This window comes from Lagenorhynchus albirostris, chromosome 2 (assembly GCF_949774975.1).
Source record: "Lagenorhynchus albirostris chromosome 2, mLagAlb1.1, whole genome shotgun sequence".
Taxonomy (NCBI): domain Eukaryota; kingdom Metazoa; phylum Chordata; class Mammalia; order Artiodactyla; family Delphinidae; genus Lagenorhynchus; species Lagenorhynchus albirostris.
In genome coordinates, this window is record NC_083096.1 from 162,001,497 (window position 1) to 162,023,311 (window position 21,815).

General features: G+C 54.5%; 1 protein-coding gene across 2 annotated transcripts in view; it reads left to right on the plus strand.

Moving 5' to 3' along the window:
• Positions 1–11,262, plus strand: part of SDC3 (syndecan 3) — a 38,144-nt gene extending 26,882 nt beyond the window's left edge. For both annotated transcript variants that reach the window (XM_060140798.1, XM_060140797.1), the window contains exons 2-5: positions 1,507–1,624; positions 3,274–3,872; positions 5,950–6,241; positions 7,204–11,262. In XM_060140798.1, the coding sequence (XP_059996781.1) occupies positions 3,306–3,872; positions 5,950–6,241; positions 7,204–7,370 (1,026 nt within the window). In that variant the 5' untranslated portion in view covers positions 1,507–1,624; positions 3,274–3,305 and the 3' untranslated portion in view covers positions 7,371–11,262. The remainder of the gene's footprint in view (positions 1–1,506; positions 1,625–3,273; positions 3,873–5,949; positions 6,242–7,203) is intronic.
• The last annotated feature ends 10,553 nt before the right edge of the window (positions 11,263–21,815 follow it).

A 21,815-nucleotide genomic window follows, 5' to 3' on the forward strand; every position in this document is an offset into this window, starting at 1 on the left:
ACTGAGAGCCTGTGATGGATGGGGCTTCCCCAAACTCAACTCCAGCCTGTCTCTGCCCCACCCCTGTCCCGGGAATTACATCCCCCAACTCCAAGCCTGTTCCCTAACAGGTACTTCCTGATACCTACTGTGTGTCTGACACGGTCTTGCCTCCATCGAGGTGTAGTTTAGTGGGGGTGGGAACAGTCACAGAAAAAGTATATACCCAAAGCCAGCACCGCTCACAAGTAGTGGTAGTTGTGAATTCAGAAGCACAGGATACTCTGAAAGATCAAAGCAGGAGGGCTTCTCAGAAGAAGCGATGGGGAGCGGAGTTAGCTGGTGGGAAGCTGGAGGATAAGGGGTGGGAAGGTAGGGTATTCTCTTGGAGGGAACAGCATGAGTGAAAGAGGCGGGAGAGACCATGTTCCAGGAACAGACAGGGGCCCGGTGGTAGGAATCCAGTGATTGCAGGGGTTCTGAGGGACCCTGGATGAGGCTGTCAGTCCCAGCTGTGGTGGCATAGGCTGTGCTTCCCCACCTCGGAACTTTTGCTTATCCTGTTATCTCTGCTTGAGATGCCTTTCTCTCTCTATTTCAGTTGCTTAAGATCCAAGTGCTAATCCTTTAGATCTGAGCACCAGGTCATCTTTGTCTGTAAGCTCTCAGGGGGCAGGGACTGTGGCTGGGCTGAGTCTGGATCCAGGGTCAAAAGTGTGGTTGGGGGTTTTCGCTCCTGTCTTGGATGCCCTTAGGGCTGGCTCTCAGCCCGGGGTTGCAGTGGGGAGGGATGGTCCAGGCCCAGGAGCCACAGCACCTGGCCTTCCCAGGTTCTGATTTTGGGGGGTGTCTTGGGTCTGGAGAGCAGGACCCTGGGAGAAGCCCCTCTCACGCCTGCAGACTCTCAGGAGACCCTTGGCAGAAGTGAAAGCGGCATCCGTGCCCTGAGCTGACTCTCGGCATTGAGATACTTTGGGGGGAGTGTAGACAGGGGGGCTGACTTTGGTTTGGGGAGGACCCAGCGCTGGAGCCCACTCCTTTCTCTCCCTCCCCCACTTATCCAAGGTACTTCCCTCCCAGAGCCCCAAACCTCCGCAACACCCATGTCTATCTAATGGGACTAATTGCCCTATCTTTGGGATTTTGAGGTGTGAGACTTTGGGTCCCTAGCGAATCTTATCATTCACGTGCTCTCTGGTGACCTGGGGCAATGGGGCCTCCCTCCTCTCCGCGGTGGACGGGGTCAGATGGTGCTGGCCACACCGAGGGTGATGCTAACTGGGCTGAGAACCCGCTGCTTTGAGGTGCACTCAGCACATATTAGCATGCTGCATGCTCACAGCAACCCAACAAGGCAGGAAGTGGTAATCCGGCTTACTCTGGCTCTCTGTTTACCCCCGTGGAGGCCACATCTGATGCTGTCCCTCCACTGTCACTTGGCCCGTGAGAGTGTCTGTGGTTCCTCTGGGCATGTCCAGGCTGCTGGCCTCAGGTGCTGAGCTCTGTGCCCGACTCTGCCCTCCCCAGGCTCAGCGCTGGCGCAGTGAGAACTTCGAGAGGCCCGTGGACCTCGAGGGCTCTGGGGACGATGACTCCTTCCCCGACGATGAGCTGGATGACCTCTACTCCGGGTCGGGCTCGGGCTGTAAGTACCCCCTTCCCTTTCCCTGCATGTTGTGTCAGCAGTGCCGGTCTGCCTCCAGTGCCCCATCCGAGGCTGCGACGGCAAGGAAGAGGAACCCTCGCAGGCTCAGTTAAATGGTGGGGGAGGGGAGGGGGGTCAGGCAGGGGGAGCTCATGGACCTCAAGCACAGGAAGGGCAGGCCACTCTTCCTGGGGTGGAACCAGGGCCTGGAGGCCTCAGAGCCTAGCATTCCCAGCTCCCCACTGCTTCTGTCTCTGCATCTCTCTGTGCACTGCTTGGGTCCCCTGCAGACCTCCGGCCTCTGACAGGGAACACAGACGCCCCTCAGTAACGTAGTTTTCAGTACTGTTGTGACCACTTGGAGGAACTCAGTAGCCCCTTTTCAGTTGCAGTGGCCGATCCCCAGCAGAGACCATTTGATTGGCTCAGCTTAGGCCAGGCGGCCCCCTTCTGTCCAATCAGCGGTGGCCAAGGGCAGGGTTAGGGCAGTGAAGGGAAATGGCAGGTACCTCCTGTGGTGCCTGGGACAACCCAGTTCCGGGGCCCGGGCCAGAAAGGCCAATAGAGTAGCGTGAGATCAGGGAGGCACACTGAGTTCGAATCCCACTTTCGCTACTAAATAGCTGTGCCACCTTTAGCCGTTTTCCCTCTTTCAATCTATTCTTATCTGTGAATGGTGATAAATATGCCTTCTCAGAGCCTCTGGAAGGCTTCAGTTTAAGACATCAGGGTCTGGCACAGAGATGGAGCTCTAAAAATGGTAGTAAAAAGGGGTGTGTGTTGAGATCGGGCCCCCTGAGGGGGCAGGACGAGCCTAACGGATGGTAGGGGGTCTGTGCGCTTTGGAACTGGCCACGTACAGCTCCTTGCCTCTAGTCTTCCCACTTTAGCCCACTCCTGTAAGCCTCTTGTGAGTTAATCTTCATGAAATCCATCCCAATGGGTCACATCTCTACTGCCAAACCTCCTCCCCACCCCTCCTCTGCCTAGTTCAGGCCCCTGGGAGCTGCTGTGGCCTCTCTCTCTCTCTCTCTCTCTCTCTCTCTCTCTCTCTCTCTCTCTCTCTCTCTCTCTCTCTCTCTCCCCTCATTTTCTCCCGAGGCCCTCCCTTCACTTGTCCTGGCTTGGAGTCCGGAGTGCTCAAGCATCCCCTGTGGGAGAGGCTTGTTCTCCCTCTTGCTCTCTGCCTGTGCCTCCGAGGGAGCCTTAGTTTACCCACCATGTGTGTTCATGTAGGTTGTACCCATGTCTGACTCTTCCCAGAATGCCACTCCCCTCTCCCCCTCCTCCCTGCAACCTCCAGCAAGATTTGCAGCCAGTAGGTCCTGAGTTGCCACTGCCTGGATTCAACCTGCTGGAAGCTCCAGGCTGGGTGGGCTGGAATAGTCAGGGAAGGCTTCCTGGAAGACGTGGTCCCTTAGAATTTTTGGCTAGGCAGAGAAGAGTTGGGGAACATTCACTGGCTGTCAGCCAGCTGGTAACCGTTGGCTACATTGTGCCTTCCTCCTTTCCCTCATCCTGTCCTGGGAAAATTATGCCAAGTGTGAGGGTTGGGAGCCCCCCATCTCGATGGCCATTGCTACCTGGGATCCTCATGCCCCTCAAATCACCCAGCTCCCGAGCTCTCTCCTCTCCCCCTCACCCCCCAGACTTCGAGCAGGAGTCGGGCCTCGAGACAGCCATGCGGTTCAGCCCAGATGTGGCCCTGGCAGTGTCCACCACACCCGTGGTGCTGCCCACCGTGGACATCCAGCCTGTGGGCACCCCGTTTGAAGAGCTCCCCTCTGAGCGCCCCACCCCAGGGCCAGCCACCAGCCCCCCATTGGTGACCGAGGTCCCAGAAGAGCCCAGCCAGAGAGCCACCACCATCTCCACTCCTACGGCAACCACGGCTGCCACAACCACAGTCCCAGTGCCCGCCACAGTGGCCACCGCCGCCCCCAGCATCCCTGCAGCACCTCCTTCCACGGCCACCACCTCCATCGTAAGGACCACCGGCATACGGAGGCTTCTGCCTCTTCCACTGACCACGGCAGCCACAGCCCGGGCCACCACCCCGGCGGTACCCTCACCCCCCACCACAGTGGCTGTCTTGGACACAGAGGCCCCAACACCCAGGCTGGTCAACACAGCTACCTCCAGGCCAAGGACCCTTCCCAGGCCAGCTACCACCCAGGAGCCTGACATCCCTGAGAAGAGCACCCTGCCCCTGGGGACCACTGCCCCTGGACCCACGGAGGTGGCTCAGGTGAGTGGGTGGGGAGAGGACAGGGAATCAGAGCAGAGGAGGGTGGGTCAGGGCCTGGGGGAGGGAGGACGGAGCTGGGCAGGGGTGAGATCTAGGAGGTTCTGAAGATGAGCCAGACAGGGATGGGGAGGGTAAGATAGGCCTGAGGCCGGAGGGCCAAGGCTGGGGGTGAGATACAGGACGAGGAAAGAGATTGAGATGGATGGGGATGGAAGAGGGACCAGGCCTGGGTCTTTAGATGTTAGGACAAGACATCAATGGGGAAGGAGCTGGGTGAATGGGAGTGTTGATGTGGGGAGGGGCCAGGGGCCTGTGTGTTCTGATTAAAAGCACAGACTCAGGAGCCTTGCAGCCTGGGTTGGAATTCTTCCACTGCCATGTGCCTTCAGGAAGTCACTGATCCTTTTTATACCTTTGTCTCCTTATCTGTGAAAAGGAGAAAATCATAGAATGCAAATCATAGGGTTGTGAGAATTAAGTTTCCCAACATATCCAAAGTGCTTAGAACAGTGCCTGGCAATACTAAGTAAGCTAAAAGTTTCACTTTTGTTATCGTCATCGTTGTTATTATCCATCTGAGGGGGATTAAGAGTGGGGCTGTGTGAGAGGAATACTGCATCTTACGTTCGTGGAGTGCTGCCTGGGTGGCAGGCTCCGTGCTGAACACGTTACCTGTGCCATCTCCTCTCCCCCTCACACTCACCCCACGGGGTGGCACTGCCGTCATCCTCCCTTAAAGGTGAGGCCCCTTTCCAAGGCTTCACAGGCAGCAATGGCAGACTGAGGATTTGAACCTGGCAGTCAGCTCCAGAGCTCCTCAGGGGTGTGTGTGTGTGTGTGTGTGTGTGTGTGTGTGTGTGTGTGTGTGTGTGTGTGTGTGTGTGTGTGTGTGTGTGTGTGTGTGTGTGTGTGTGTGTGTGTGTGTGTGTGTGTGTGTGTGTGTGTGTGTGTGTGTGTGTGTGTGTGTGTGTGTGTGTGTGTGTGTGTGTGTGTGTGTGTGTGTGTGTTCGGGGTATTATGGATGGGGAGGTTGAAGGGAAGAGGATGAAGATGGTAAGGAATGCCGGGATGGGTGGGATCAAGGAAGTGGCAGAAGTAGCCTGGTCTCTGCTGGGTGTGCTGGGCAAGGAGGGCATGTAGGGACGTTGGTTGGGGTATTAAAGCCCTTTGTCTCCGTCTCTCGAAGAGGAGGGCCCTCAGGCTATGGAGCTGCCTTCGGGTCATCGTCAGGCCCTCCGACTCCCCAGCCAGCTGCAGCAGGACGCAGGCCCTGCTTTTTGCTCCTCTGAGCAGTCGGGACAACCTGGTGTTTCACAGCTGCTTGGCCAGGCAGGCAGGGGAGACAGTGCTAGGGTACTGAGACCAGGTTGCTGGTGCAGCCTCTGCTCACGGCCTTTCCTCGGCCTGGACACCAGACCCACGCTCTCCATGCCCACTTGGGAAGCAGCTACATCCCTGCATGATCCTAACTCTGGTCCTGCCTCCATGTGGTGGGAGCCATTGAGATCTGTGGTGCTCTTAGACTGACCTTCAGGCTAAGGGACTCACACCTGCCCTAGGCACATGGATCCAGGATCAGGCCCACGTATTTAAGAGCTGCACCCAGCTGTCCCCAAGCAGCAGTCCCTGATAGGAACCCCCTAAGGATTGTTAGAAAGGCAGCTGGAGAAGGAAGTAATGGAGATGGGGTGGGGACCGGGATGTGTCCAGGGTGAGAATAGAGGCAGTGTAGTATAGTGTTAGGAACACAGATTCTGGAGTTGGATAGATCTGGATTTTAGTTCTGCTTCTACCACTTACTAGCTGTGTGTCCTTGGGCAAGTCATTTAACCTCTCTGGGCCTATTTCCTGCTCTATAAATTAGGGGTAATGATACCTCCTTTATGAGGATATTGTGAGGATAAAACGCCCATGATGTGCTTAGCACAGGGCCTGGCACATGGCGCATGCTTACTGAGTGTCAGCCCCACCAGGGAAGTGGCGTGGTGGCAGTGGGCTTGTGTGCATGTGTGTATGGCTGCACTGTGGCAGGGGGTGCTGGGGCCTGGCTCCTGGGCTCATGCTACCCTCCCTACAGACCCCAACTCCAGAGTTCTTCCTGACCACGATCCGGGATGAGCCAGAGGTGCCAGTGAGTGGGGGACCCAGTGGGGACTTTGAGCTGCCGGAGGAAGAGACCACACAGCCAGACACAGCCAATGAGGTGGTGGCTGTGGGTGGGGCCGCGGCCAAGCCGTCACCTCCACCTGGGACGCTGCCCAAGGGTGCCCGCCCAGGCCCCGGCCTCCTGGACAATGCTATCGACTCGGGCAGCTCGGCGGCTCAGCTGCCCCAGAAGAGCATCCTGGAGCGGAAGGAAGTGCTCGTAGGTGAGACTTGGGGCCTGGGAGGAGCCCAGAGGGGGCAGCTGGTGGGGCTCCAGTTTGCCCTCTAGGAACCCAGGAGGGAGGGTAGGATGTGGGTTTCCTAGGAGCCTAGTTTCCTAGGAAGGGAAAGCTGGGGACTCGGGGACCCCAGGATGTACCCTCTGGTTCCTCTTCTGATCTTCCTTACCCCAGGGTCAGACCTCCATCCTACCTCCAGCACTTTCCTCAGCACCCTCCGACCCCTCCTCAGACTCTGCCCTTGACCCCTGCTTCCCTGGACCATGCTGATTCACCCCTCCTGGACTGCAACCTCTGGATCCTAATCCCTGGTCCCATCCTTGGTTTGATCTGCTCCCACCCTTGATGCCAGCCCTGAGGACCTGCCCTTGGCCTTGTCTCCTGAAGAGTCTCTGGATTCATGGTCCAAACCCTGCTCCCCACTTAGGAGCGGTGTGGCCTCAGCCAGGTGCTTCACCTTTCCAGGCTCCCTTTTCCTCATCTGTGGAATGGGGATAATCATTTTGCACTTAATCAATTCTAAGTGCACATCTATTCATATTTAACCCTTCTGCAGTTGGGATGTGTCCTAGTTTAGATGGCAGAGATTTTTCCATCCTAAGGGTATATAAAACACTGGAGCATCTTCTGATCGATGGCATCTTACATTTGATGAGGACTGTAGCACAGCACCTCCCTCATAGCACTGTGTGAAGACTCCATGCATTCGTGTGATGAGAACAGGTGATTAGAACAGTTCCAGGCTGCAGTGAGGGCTGTAAAGGGCAGCCAGTGCTGGTGTTTTAGCATTGAGTCCAAACTTCACTCCAACTCTGGTCTCAGGTTCGAGATTCCCAGCCCTCTCCCAACTCTTGCCCCCATCCCCCAGGGCCCTCTGCCCTCTCCTCAGGCTCTAAGCTCGTCCCACCCTGCCTCTGGCTCTTGACCTCTGCCCTCTTCCTCCACAGCTGTGATTGTGGGCGGGGTGGTGGGCGCCCTCTTTGCCGCCTTCCTGGTCACACTGCTCATCTACCGCATGAAGAAGAAGGACGAGGGCAGCTACACGCTGGAGGAGCCCAAACAGGCGAGCGTCACATACCAGAAGCCCGACAAGCAAGAGGAGTTCTACGCCTAGCGGAGTCAGAGTGCCTCCCTGTAGCCTCAGCGCCACCCCTGCGCCCACTCCCTGGCCCAGAGCCACCAGTCTCACCCTGGGACTGGGCCTGGGAGACAGCCTGGCCCCAGTTCATCTCTGCCACCCTCCCAAGGTCTGCCCAGACTGCCAGCTTCACACAGCTCTTCCCCAAGGGACAGGGGGCATTGCCATCTGCTCCAGACTGTGCCCTTATGAGCTCATCACTTGTTCGCCCCCACCAGCCTGGGGCTTTAGGACCTCATGTCAGGTGGACAGGAGGAAGGAAACTCCTGATTGGCTGGTGGAAGAAGGGGTGGGGCTTAAGCCCCAACCTCGCCCCGTGGGGCTGACTGAGGTTTCCTTCTGGGGGCAGAGAGGCACTCAGGCTGGTTTCCAGGACAAGCATTTGGCAAACTCAGCCCTTGAAATCATTGAGACACTGCAACCTCTGGCTTCTCTCCCAGGCCCCCTCCCTGCCTGGGTGAGACAGTACCCCTCACCACCAACCTGTATTGTCCTGGCCTCTCTGGGGTTGTGGGGTCGTTTTCCCTCACCCTTGCCCGTTGCACATGCACCCACAGGCTTCACCTCCTTCCCGGGCTGCCCCTGAGGAATCGGCTTCCCGAGAGGGCTCTGGCGGCCACTGGTGAGGAGGGGCTGGGCTGCTTGGACCTCCTTCCGAGTGGTCTCTGCACAGACACTGTCTCCCACATGGTCACACGTATTGTCACACACAGACAAAAGCACGCAGTGACAAAATCATATGCAGTCTTGACCACCCAGCCAATCCAGACATGTCAGAGACACACACGTTCTTCCAAAGAGGTTTATTCATTTCTTACGTGCCCCCAAATGCTTATGACAATGCAAGTCACTAATCATCGTTACCCAGTGGTGACGGTGTGGCCTGCCTCCCTCTCTGCCACACTCCTCCCACCCCCCACCCACCCATACACCTGACACCACACACGTTGCCTCCAGCTTTCAGGCTCACTGGGGAGGGTGCCATTAGGCCAGAACAATCAGCCCATATTGGGTCCCCTGAGGTGCCCTGTCACACTCAGCCCTCACGACACCCTCACCAACCACATTGCCACCGACCCTGGCAGGTCTGATGCAATCCCACGTGGAGGCAGTCTCACCCACACAGCCCCGCTCTCACACTTGGACACTTGCCTTTCCTGGAATGAAGTGTGGTGTGGGGGCCATTGCCACAAGCCCCCTCAGGATGTTGCACACCTGCTGAGCCTGGCTTCACCCTGCCTGCTTCCCTCCCCTCTGTAGCCTGCAAAGGGCTTGCTCGGGGGCAAGTCCCCCACTTGCTGAGGAAGGCAGACTGGTTCCCGGAATTCAGCCTTGGGCTGGGGAGGGGGCTTGGGTCCCCCAGGACCGAAGGCCCCGGGTCGGGAGGGAGCATGTGGTGGGGCTCCTGGGCTCCCTACATCCCCCTCCTGCTCTGAGCTGGGGTCTGACTCTGCCTCCCAGGACACAAGTCTCCAAAGTGCCTGCGAGGGTGGGCCCTGCGCCTGGGCCCTCTGCGCCCTCTCCCTTTGGCCTTGCCGGGTCCACCTCAGCCCCACCCCTGGGCCCCTGGGGGCCTCCCGTGGACACCTGCCCATTCATTTGGCCAGACAACCTGGCGGTTGTCCTGGCTGCAGCTGGAAGCAGCCCATCCAGACGCACTGCCCCAGGCCGAGGGCTGCGGCCAGGCTGGAGCGGGGGTGTCACAGGCCGCAGCCCGCCTCCCCCGTCTCTGTTACCCTTGCAGATGGGGCCTCTTATGTAGATACTTTAAATGTGGGGCCACGAATCTCCTATGGGGGCTGTGCTTGGTGGGGCCTCTTGGAGCCGAGGGATGTGGTCTGAGTTGTGATGGTCTGGGCCTCACACCCCCACCCCTTGCCCACAACCCAGATTCAAGTCAGGAGACCGGGTTTTATTTCTGTTCCCTTTTCAAGACTCGCTGGCAATAGACTTGTGCAGGGTGCGGGCTGGGGGTGCCTGAGGCGGTGAGGGTGAGGTCCCGGGGAGCTTTGCAGCCTGTCTTTTCCACTGTCCTACTCCCAGGCTGGGGCTCCATCTTTCAGACTCGCAGGCCCCCTGGGCAGGGCCTGGAGGCTGGTGAGGAACCTAGCTGGTCCCACTCTTTGAGGGGCAGGAGTAGGGGGAGGCCTCCTGGGCCCACGATCTGTTGGAGGTGACCTGGCCTCAGTCATCCCTGGAGTGTAAGGGCTGGGGGACAGGAGAGACCAAAGTCCCAGCCTCCCTCTACCCTGCTTCCTGGCGGGCTGCTGTCTTGGGGCAGCAGCTCTGGTGAGAAGGCCTGGGCAGGCCAAGGCTGAGAAGCCAGGGAGCGAGGAGAGGGGATCTGGACCACCCAGGGGAGCTCTGGGATGCTGCGTCTGGGGTAAGAGACCCAGCAGTGGGCACAGCCTTGGCATGGGGCTGGGGCCCGTGGTGGGTGCAGGGTGGAGCACAGGACGGCTGAGCAGGGCGTAGGCTGGCTGGAGTGGGCTCAGAGGGGCTGCATGGGTCCAGCCTGGCCCCAGCAGGCCTAACTCCTCATGCTCTGTGGGCTGGCTTCTAACTTGGGGCCTCCTGGCACCGGCCTTTTCTCTGTGTCCTTAGCATTTGTGAGAAGAGGCCGAGGGCCTCGTTCATGGAGCCCTGGAACCAAGAAAAATGTCCAGGCTTTACCTTCATGAAGTTTCACACCATCCGATCAGCCCAAATCCATCCCAGCCAGCCCAAGTCCAGCGCAGCGATCCCAGAGTGGGCGATCCCAGAGTGGGCGATCCCAGAGTGGGCGGTACAGAGGAAGAGCTGGAGCTCTCCTATGTGCAGTGTGAGTGCAGGCCTCACCCTGCCTGGATACATGGTGTGATGCGTGCAGGCCCTGCCCAAACATGTCCCCAGCCACCCCGCTGCTCCTGGGGAGGGCGTCCTGCAGGGCCCTGGCATTGCCGGGAAACGTGGCCAGTTCCAAAGGAAGAGGGAGCGTGTGTGCTTGACAGCCTCCCTGGGGCCTCAGCTGCCAGAGAGTGCAAGGCGGGCTGGGGCCACCCCTCAGCTGTGACTCCTAGAGCCCAAGCTCTGTCTCCCCAGGGGGCCAGAGGGATGCCTCCCCTGAAGGGTTGGTCCCCTTGTGCGGAAGCAGATGGGTGGTCACCGGGGCCGGGCCGGGCAGGTCAGCCCCTCCTGGGGTTGGCGAAGCCATCTGTCCAGGCTTCCAAGCTGGGGCCCTGGGCACGGGGAGCAGACACACCTCTGCCTCATGGGACAGGAGTGGGCACTGCCTACTTGGCGCTCCTGAATTTCTTCTCCTGACAGCCACCACCCTGGACTTGCTTCCCCAGGCCTCCTGCCTGTAAATAGAAGCCCACAGACTGTGTACAGATTTACAGAGACGCCGAGGCTGGGCCCCCGAGTTGCCATCTAAGGGCTGATGGCCCCAGCATCCCCCGGGTGCCCACCAGGCAACTCAGCGCACCAGCCCCAGCGTGGCGAATGCATGTAAATATTTTTCGTAGGCAGCAGTGTGGCTCCGGAGAGCCCCCTGAAGACAGTGTCCCTCCTGTGCGTCCCTTCTCCTATACGATCCCTCCAAGAACCCGGCCTGGGGTGGGGGGAGTTTGTCCTTCCCTCCCCCAGGCCTTCCCTGCCCCTTCTCTCCCTCATAACCTGTTTATTAACCATACCTGTCCTGAGTTCATGGCCAAAACTTTAAATACGAAAAAGCGGTGGAAAAAGAAACCAAGGCACCTGCCCCACTGTGGGTGCTCACCTGTCCCAGCCTTGTGAAGGAACTGTGGTTTTTCTGTTTTGTTTTTTTTTTTTAACACTTCCTGTGCTGTGCCCATTTATAAGAGGAAATAAAATTAAACCGAAATGATGTCCTGTGGTCAGAGTGTGAGATAAGCATGGAGGTCGTTTGGGGAGGGGCAGCCCACAGTCCCATTTGGGCCTCAGCCACATCCCCCTTTAAAAGAAATTGAGAAGCAAGCAAAGAAAATTGAGCGACGGCCCCTCGCGGGAACCGTTATGGTGAAAGCTGCTCTTGGTTGAGAGCGTTTGGGAAGCCGTGGAGCTGACTGCGGCGAGGCTGAGTGGGCGCTGCGGTTGGGCGGGGTTAGGCTGTGGTGACACTGGGGGCCTGTGGTCCAGCCCCAGGGGAAGAAGAACTGTGGTTTCCAGCCACAGGAGAGAATCTCGGGACCGCGGGATATTGGAACTGGACTGGCCAAGGCGAGATGTCTTTGGCGTCTAAAGGGCCTGGTTTCAAGCCTAGGGGACGTTTCCGAGCTCTGACTCGAGAAGCTACTTGGCGTGAGGCTCAGTGTTCTTACCTGAGAAATGAGGTGAGCGTGAACAACATCCCCAAGTACTGTGTGAGGAGGAGCACTCGGCACGGTCAGCCTCAGCTCACGGGGTCTCGGATGATGGTGTTGGGACGGAACTGAACCCGGGACAGGAGGAGTTCCGTGGCCTGGAAGCCCAGATGGCCTCCTGGGATCACAGGGTCATGGAGCTGGGAGGGCCTTAGAGCCAGCCCTGGGCCCCTTGGGGTAGAAATCCCTTCTTCAGTGCCTCCTGGGGGCCTTCCCTGCCCCCCAGCACACCTCTTATGACGGGGACTTGGTGCACCCTGGGGACCAGGTCACTCTGCCTGTTGAGAAGTCCTTTATTTTTAGCCCAAATCTGCCTCTCTTGTGTTTCCTTCCTCTGGTCCTCATTCTTCTCTGGAGGCACGCAGGGCTCTGCCCCCTTGCTGTGGGATAGCTCCAGGCATGAGTGTCATGGTCAAAACCCTTCCTCCTCCAAAGGAAACCTCTCCATGTCCTCTAGAGATCTATTCATCTTAAAATGTGATACACAGGGTCTTGATGGTTCTGGGGTGGGTGGGAGGCTGAGGCCCCCGGATTTGGTACAAGATCCTACCCATCCTGCCCTCCCTTCACTAAAGTTTCTTGAGTGCCCCCAGGTGCCATCCTGGCGAGCACTTAGATCTACTCGGGAGAGAGCTAAAAACCAGGGGCTCATGACTATGTAATGACACTGGCCTGTGGGGGTGTGTTTCCTCAGCCACCACCTCCAACCACCCCCCACCAAGCATTCCCCTCACTGCCAGACAATTCAGGGACAGAGCCCCAAGGCCTGGGTCCTCACTGGGGGACCTCAGACTGTGTGTGCCCTGACGGCCTCAGGCTGCACGGCTATAGAATGGGGTGAAGGGGCCAGCCTCGCCATGTTGAGGTTCTCACAGAGGCCTGGGCCCCAGTTAGAAGCCTGCTATGCCATGAGGGGTGGTTTTGCCGCCATTCAAGTCCCAGCTCCTGACACGGTCCCTCCTCCAGGGAGTTTTGGAAGTTGATTCCATCCTCTCTGAGTTCCTATAGCCTGGAGTTATCTTCCCACCTGCAGGGCCCCCACCACCTTCTCATCTGAATTCAAGTGACCTGCATCATATTGTGTTCTCAGCCTGGAAGAGTAAAAAAAGTCTGATCCTGGAGTCGAGTGGACTCAGCTGTGTGCACTTGGGCACAATGCTGTACCTCTCTGAGCCTGTTTCCTCATGTGCGAATGTGGACAATAAGGTCAATATTTGGAGACTCTTGTGAAGATTAAATGAGATAACATATTGAAAGCAACTAGCATGGACCTTGGCATATGTGGCACCCAGCTGCTGGACTTCAATCCCTCTTTGTACAATCAGTCTTTAACAGGCAAACTTTACTCAAATTCCAACTCCACCACTGACTAGCTATGGGACCTTGGGCGGGTTATTCAGACTCCTAGTGCTCAGTCTCCTCACCTGTAAAATGGGCTAATAGTGCCTGCGTCATGTGCATGGTGTTCAGAACCATGCCTGGCATACAGTAGGTGCTATATATTATTCGTGTTGTTCTTCTTGTTGTTGCTGTCATCATCTGCAGGGTCCAGGCTGCTGCCTGTTGAATGAGTAAATGACAAGGAATCTGGGTAGAAATCAAAATATCGGTGTCAGCTCTGGAGTGAACTGTGACTTAGGCTGAAGCTTCTCAGAGATGAGGCTGATGCCTGGAAATCATCCATGTAGGTTGTACAGATGGGCTGGAAGCTGCTGGGAGCTGGAGCATTTCTCTCTGGGCCCCTTGGCCCAGGGATGAGCAACAAACAGAGGGGGAAGGAGGAAGAATAGCTGATTGTTTCCCGAGGCCCATGAGGTTGCAGACTCCTGCCAAGCTGCCCCAAGAACAGAGTGTGCTCAGCTTCCGAGGGCCGCCCACCCCGTCTCTGCTGGCCTGAGGGTGGGCTCGGGACAGACCGAAGGTCCAGGTTTATTACTGCCAGAGCTGCAAGCCTTATCCACACTCAGGGAAGAAGGAGGCTGGGCCAGAGAGCAGACAGCAGAAGGGATGGGTGAGGCACTGACTGCCAGGCACCGTGAGACAGGCTCGTCTCACATTAGCTCATTTTAGCCTCGTGCAGGTCTGCCCTCCTGACTGGTTTTTGCAAATGAAGAAAGCAGAGGGCTTCCCTGGTGGCGCAGTGGTTAAGAATCTGCCTGCTAATGCAGGGGACATGGATTTGAGCCCTGGGCCGGGAAGATCCCACATGCCGCGGAGCAACAAAGCCCGTGCGCCACAACTACTGAGCCTGCGCTCTAGAACCCAGGAACCACAACTACTGAAGGCTGTGTGCCTAGAGCCCGTGCTCCTCAACAAGAGAAGCCACTACAGTGAGAAGCCCCGTGTACCGCAATGAAGAGTAGCCCCCGCTCTCCGCAACTAGAAAAAGCCCGCGTGCAGCAACGAAGACCCGATGCAGCCAAAAAAAAAAAAAAAAAGCAGAAACCTGAGGCCATAATGCTATTAAAAGGTGTAGTGGGATTCGAGTGTGAGTTTCCACATGGAGTCAATGTTCTTTCAGTTCCACCACCCTTTCCTCCCTCTACTGTTAGTTAGTTGTGTGAGCGTGGGCAGGTTACTAAGCTTCTCTGAACCTCAATTATATCATCAGAAAAACAGATGCACAGGGTATTGAAAGGCTTGAAAGTTACATTAACACATGACAATTGTGGGTGCCTTCCAATTGTCAGAGCCCATTCACAAGACATTATCTCACTTAATTCTTGGAGAGAATGATTCCCCTGCTTTACAGATAAAGACACTGACCCTGTGACCAAAATCCACATTGTGGGACACTTGTTTGGGACAAACCACCCAGCTTCTTCAACTAATAAATTGTAAGGAAGGGGAAAGGAAAAGAGATGGAGAGGGATTTTATAGATAAGCTTAAAAGGCGTGTTAACCGATCCACGTGGGAACTTGGTTTGAACGCTGATCCAAACAAATTCTAAAAAAAAGAGCTAATTATGGGGCAAGTGGAAATTTGAACATTGAGTGAATATTTGTCATAAAGGAATCATTGTCAGTGTTCTTAGATGTGATAATGGCCCTGTAGTTATGTTTTTGTTTTAAAGGGTCTTTATCTTCATACAGACTGAAATTTTGGCAGATGAAGTGGTGGGATGTCTGGGATTGGCTTAAAAAACATGGGGAGGAGTGGGTGGGCGAACGGAGGACATAAGATGGGACTTGAGTTGATAATTATACAAGTTGAGTAGTAGGCACATAGGGGGCTCATTATATTATTCTGTCAGCTCTAAGTTTAACTGTTAAATTCTTCATAATAAAATGTTAACAAAAAGAAATTGATTCCCAGGGAGCATGAGGAATTCCCCTGCCACCGCCCCGCCCCGGGAAATGCAGAGCTGGGTCTTCTGACCCCAAGCCCAGGCCCCCTGGCCCTCACCCTATCCCTGCTGTGGACTCCTGGAATGTCATATATTTTCCCTGGCTTGATGTCGTCCACTTCCAGATGGCCAGCACCTTCAAGGGCACCGCTCCCTTCCCTTTTACGGAAACTGGCTCTCGTGAATAGCTCTGATGAAGAAATTCACATGAAACTGTGATGAGTGACGTGGTTTCAGCTATTGCCTCCTCCAGAGGTATTTGCCTTCTGCCAAAGAGAGTAAGAGAAATGGCCCTTCCAGAGTGGGTGTCACAGCTCACAGAGCACTTTCCAGGGAATCCTTGGCCTTGCTTAAAGTCCACATCAGTCCCGGAAGGTGGACTGGTTGGGGAGGATGACTCCTCCCACTTTGAAGGACATTGAACTTGGTCATTTCTCCCCATTTTCATGGCTCTGGCCAAGTCTAGACATTTATTATGTCTCGCTGGAAATACTGAAAGAGAGTGGAGAGATGTGGGCTCTCCACCAGCCTCAGCAAATTCTTCCTGGATCGTCCTGGAGAAGCCACTTTGCTCCTGAGTCTGGCTTCCTCCTCTGTCTAATGGACACAGTGAAGACCACTGAAGAATTTGTGGGGATCCAAAGAGCAGGCAGATCTAAGCGTCCAATAATGACAACCAGAGAACACGTGGATTGTACTTACCACATGCTGGGCATGATCTAAGCATTTAAAATAACGTGTGGCAGGGCCTCCCTGGTGGCACAGTGGTTGAGAGTCCACCCGCCGATGCAGGGGACAAGGGTTCGTGCCCCGGTCCAGGAAGATCCCACATGCCAGGGAGCGGCTGAGCCCATGAGCCATGGCCGCCGAGCCTGCGCGTCCGGAGCCTGTGCTCCGCAACGGGAGAGGCCACAGCAGTGAGAGGCCCGCGTACCACAAAATTAAAATAAAATAAAATAAAATAATGTGTGGCATTTAGAAAAGTGCCTGGCAAGTGCTATATAGGTATTTATTAAATAAAATAAGTTTGCATTATTACCATATTTAATGCAATGGACTGAATTGTTTTCCCCTGGCATAATTCATATGTTGAAGCCCTGACCCCCAAGGCGACAGTATTTGGAGATGGGGCCTCTAAGGAAGTAATTAAGATTAAATGGAGTCATAAGAGTGGGGCCCTGGTCCAATAAGATTGGTGTCCTTACCTGATAAGAAGAGACCCTAGAGAGACTGTGTGCCCCCCTCTCTGTGAGCACATAGGAAAGGCCCACATGAGGGCACAGTGAGAAGGTGGCCATCTGCAAGGCAGGAAGAGAGCCTTCACTAGAAACTAGCCATGTTGGCAGCTTGATCTTGGACTTCCAGGCTCCAGAACTGTGAGAAAATAAATGTCTCTTGTTTAAGTCAGTAAACCCAGTCTTTGGTATTTGGTGATGGCAACCCAAGCAGACTAACGCATTTAATCTTTACAAAAACTCTGAGAGGCGGTAGGTACTCTTATTACTCTCATGTTTACAGATGGGGAGACTGATGCATGGAGATTCTGAGAAGGCTAAGGGTGTAGATAAGAAAATGGTAAAACCTTTGACCAAGAAAATCTTTGGTCAAGAAAACCTTGACCCCTCTCCACCCTTCTCCTGGCAAACTCCTATGGGTCCTTCAAAGCCCTACTCCAACATCACCCCCTCTGGGAACTCCCAGGCAGCATTAGTCCTTGTGGCTGGAAAGGGGAGGAAGAGAGGCCAGGAGGAAATACTTAGACCTGGAAAAGTGGAGGATCGAGAGAAGGCAGGGCCTGATGGAGGCGGTCGGATGAGTGAAGTGGGAACAAGAGAACTGCAGGGAGGGAGGCAGGCTTGCGAGAGAGTCAGTCCCTGGGTTGGCTGTTGGGAAGGTATGAAGGGGGAAGTTCTTAGTCCTCCTTCCTATCATGGGTGCCTCTGTCTTGTGGCTTGTTCTTCAAGGCCCGCTCAGCCTCTAGCTTTCTCGAGGTTAGCTTTGTGGCATACAAGTTAAGAAATGGACTGGGGCCACACTGTTCTGGTTTGAATCCTGGCTCTTCTAGTTATCGGTTATGTAATCTCCAGCAATTCATTTATCCTCCCATACCTTAGTATCCTATGGGGATGAAATGGAGGAGAATCATTGTACCCATCTCATAGAATGGTCCTGAGGTTTAATTAAGTTAATACATGGCACATAGAAGATGCTTGGTAAATATTAGCTCATGACATCATCTTGGATGGCTCTACTTCGTGGTGCTCTCTTTCCTGTGAATTCAAATGAGCTTAAGTATAAACCATGCAAGTCAACCCAACAGCATTGATAATAACAGTGAACCATTATAGGGCACTCACTTTGGCCAGGTTCTATGCCTGGGCCTTTATATACGGTGTTCCATTTAGATGTTGTAATAACCTCATGAGGTCGATACTATTAATATGCCCATTTTACAGATTGGAAAACAGATCTCTTTAAAATGTGCCTGAAGTTACATAGCTAACACGTGGCAGAATGAGGATTTGAACGTAGGCAATCTTAACAAGTCCATGTGATTCATTCTAGTTTGTTAATCATTCATCCAATATTGATAGAAGCCTACTTTGTGCCTGCCACAGTGCTAGGTACTAGGGATATGGAATTAAAAGACACACAGTCCTGGCCCTCAGGGAACTCACAGGCTGGGGTGGAGAAGACAGACCTGGAATCAGATACTTGAGAATACTCATGACATGGAAGGAACAGGGCTGAGCCTCACATCTGCATTAGATTCACTAGAGGCTATGTTTTATTTGCTAACAATTATTGGGCATTTGAGCTATATAATAAATAACGCTCTTCCCAAAGACAGGGCAGACAGATTTCTAGAGTGAAAAAAATGATATAAAAAGCACAGCTTTGACATTATTTTTAGACTTCCAAGTAAATCTGACATTGTTGGATATGAGTATTGCTGGCATTGTGGTTAATCAACTACAGTTCTTAGAAAGCCCCTGCACTCTGGTAACCACCAGTGTTTTCTAATGGGCCCGGGCAAATTTAGCTAACTTCTGTCTGACCTGAGGGATGCACGGTAAGTCAGAATTCAATGATGCCAGGTGATGCAGGTACAGAGGAGGGAACAATTAACTTCTGGGAGTACAGAGGAGGGAACAATGAACGTTGGGGCTTCCAGGAAGAGGAAATATTTGGCTTGAGGGTTTTTTCATTAATTCATTTTTTTCATTAATTTATGGTTGCATTGGGTCTTCGTTTCTGTGCGTGGGCTTTCTCTAGTTGCGGCGAGCGGGGGCTACTCTTCGTTGCGGTGCGTGGGCTTCTCATTGCAGTGGCTTCTCCTGCTGTGGAGCACAGGCTCCAGGCACGCGGGCTTCAGTAGCTGCAGCACGTGGGCTCAGTAGTTGTGGCTCGTGGGTTCTAGAGCGCAGGCTCAGTAGTTGTGGCGCACCGGCTTAGTTGCTCTGCGGCATGTGAGATCTTCCCGGACCAGGTATCAAACCCGTGTGCCCTGCATTGTCAGGCAGATTCTTAACCACTGTGCCACCAGGGAAGTCCCTTGGTTTGAGTTTTGAAGGCTATATAGGAGTTCTCTGTGAAAAGAAGAGGGGAACTACTCCTCAAGTGAGAAAAACACCCCAGGATATTTGGGAATGTATGGAAATCAAGTGAGACTGAGTGTTGCATTTAAAAGGGTTGGCAAGGGCAAGAGACTAGCTGGGCCTGGGTCAGAGAGGGCCTTGAATGCCACGTTCAATGGCTTGGATTTTACTCTATAAACATTGGTGTGTGTGTGTGCGCGCGTGCATGGAGCTTTTTAGAGAGTGATATGATCAGATTTACGGTTTGTAAGCATGGCTCTGGCAGCCTGCAGGGAGAGAGGTGAGAAGTTGGTACCAGGGCAATCAATTCCCCAACAAGACTGTAAGTTTCTTTGGTGCAGCAAAGGTCAATATCTCTCCTTCTGGCATTTTCCATATCACCTAGCAGGTGTGGGGCATGCAGCTGGTGCTCAGCAAATGCCTGCTGTATGAAATCCATGCATGTCCCGGGACGTGCATGCATGCAGATGGATTTTAGTAGCACCCAGAGCCTGCCTGTGGCGCTGTCCATGGTACTAACATGCTCTCTAAGGCTGCAAACCCCAGTGGGCTCCCTGGTGGCAGCTTGGTGTGTTTGTGCGTGTGCGTGTGTGTGTGCGTGTGTGTGTGTGCTTGTGTAATGAGGTGGTAGAGGAGACCTTCAACATCTGTCTCTTGGGATCAAGGCAGGGTCCCAGCTGCTCCAGCCTCAGAAGGGCCGCCTCGGTGCCCACATAATCTGGGAGGCAGATCCCCGCTTCACCTGGTCAAGCCTTAGCGCATAGATCTGAGGCAGGAAATGAAGCCAGACAGAAAAGGTGGGACCAGAGGTAGGGATGGTCTTGAATGCCATGCTTGGGGGTCAAGATCTGTAGAAAGAGAGTGACAAGGTCACATGTGTGTTCCCGAAAGATCACTCTGGTGGTAGCAGGGGGGATAGACTGGAGAGGAAAAGAGGCTCTGGAATCTGAGTCCCACATTAGTACTCAATGTCATGCGAAAGAACTTCAGAGACAGGGGGAATCAGTGAAGTTTAGAGTAACCAGGCAGGTCTTCCTGGAGGAGGTGGGGCTTGAGCTGGCCCTTGAAGGATTCTTAGAGAAAGAGGAAGAGGGGTATGCCAAGCAGGGCATGAGCAAAAGCAGAGAGGTCAGACTGGCTAAGAGAATGAAGAGACACCTGCCTTTCTCTCTGCTCCCCACCTCCTTGCTGGGGCCCTTCTGAGCAGGAAGGGGGCTGCTCTGAGACTGCACTCAGCTGTATTTCTGGGTGTCTCTGGCTGAGGGAGGGGGCGAGCTGGATGCAGCCTCGAAAGGTCCTTCCATTGTGTGAAAGACGGGGCCAGGGCAGCGGAGGCGGGTCCATGGAGCCCTTTGTCTGGGAGCCACCCCCAAGCACTCCGGCGGCCTCCACGGTCCTTGCTGGTTTTGGACCCAAGGCCTGTCATAGAGGCAGATGTTCCGCCTCGGCTGGCCCTGATGTCATAGCGGAGGGAGGGGGCGGGGGCAGGGGGTGGACACTGGTGGCCTTCATGGCTGACTGAAGGCTGACAAATTGTCTCTTACCCTTGAGGTTCAATGAATCACCAATTCATGAAATCCTTTATCATTACGATTCACAGACAGATGGATGGAACCTTCCAGCACCTGAGAATTCTAGAGTAATAGAATCTTTCTAGACTCTTTTTAAGATCAGGGCCTTTCATAACAGACCCTGTGGGAATCATAGAATCCTGTAGGATAACAGAATCTTTCAAATCATAGACTCTTTTAATATCTTCCTTTTAGGGTTGCAGTGGGCATAAAATGAGATATTACATGGCCAACACATAGACCAGTCCTGGAATGTTGTAAATGCTCCCTAAGTGTCAGCTCTTGTTTCCATTTTGAGGAAACTCAGGCCCAGAGAGGTGATGTGACTTCCCCAGGGGCACGCAGCTAGGAAGTCAGTGGTGACACAGAATGGCCATGGCCTGGAGGGAACCCCAGGTGGTCTGGGGCCCTCTGATGCTGAACGCCACTATGTCTGAGCCAGCTGATTCTGGGTCTGAATTAGGGTCTCCGAGCAAGAGGCTCCTTGCTGGGGGGGAGGGGGGGAGGTGGGGAAGAGATGGCCAGAAATCCAGGCTTTGAGCTAGCCCTCGCTCTCCGCATCGATGCCTGTGTGATGTGAGGCAAGTCTCTTAATCTCTTTGGGTCCCAGTCTCTCCGTCTTTCTTTCTTTCTTTCTTTCTTTCTTTCTTTCTTTCTTTCTTTCTTTCTTTCTTTCTTTCTTTCTTTCTTTCTTCCTTCCTTCCTTCCTTCCTTCCTTCCTTCCTTCCTTCCTTCCTTCCTTCCTTTCTTGCTGCACGCGGGCCTCTCACTGTTGTGGCCTCTCCCGTTGTGGAGCACAGGCTCCGGATGCGCAGGCCCAGCGGCCATGGCTCATGGGCCCAGCCGCTCCGCGGCATGTGGGATCCTCCCGGACCGGGGCACGAACCCGCGTCCCCTGCATCGGTAGGCGGACTCTCAACCACTGCGCCACCAGGGAAGCCCCAGTTTCTCCGTCTTTAAAAGAGGAATATGATTTCCTTCCCCGCTTCCATCCCGGGGGAGCAGTATGACAGACTCTCAAGTTGGACAGCCCATGGCCCGCAGGTCCTAGCTGTGTGTTCTTGGGCAAATGACATCACTTCTCTAAGCCCATTTCCTCATGAGCGCAGTGGGGACGAGGATTCCAATTGCCATGAGGGTTGAAAGAGCTCATGCTCTGGAAGGCAGCATCAGGTCCCAGCTCTGCCGCTCATGGGTCAGTGATTCAGCCAAGGCTGAAAGTTACTTCAGGTGCCTCAGTTTCCTCGGCTGCAAAACGGACATGACAGGAATGCTCACTTAAATTAAATGGGTTAAAACAAGTGGAGCACCTAGAACCAGGGCCTGGCAAGCAGGGAGTGTTTGATGAGTAGCCACTATCCTTGTTATTGATACGATGTGAGGCTCAGCCATGGTGAGCAATTACTGGTGGTCAGCGAGGAGCTTGGAAAGTGTTGCAAAACTGTGTGTGTTTGCCTGAGTGTGTGTGATGATGCTTATTTATTTATTTATTTATTTTGCGGTACGCGGGCCTCTCACTGCTGTGTCCTCTCCTATTGCG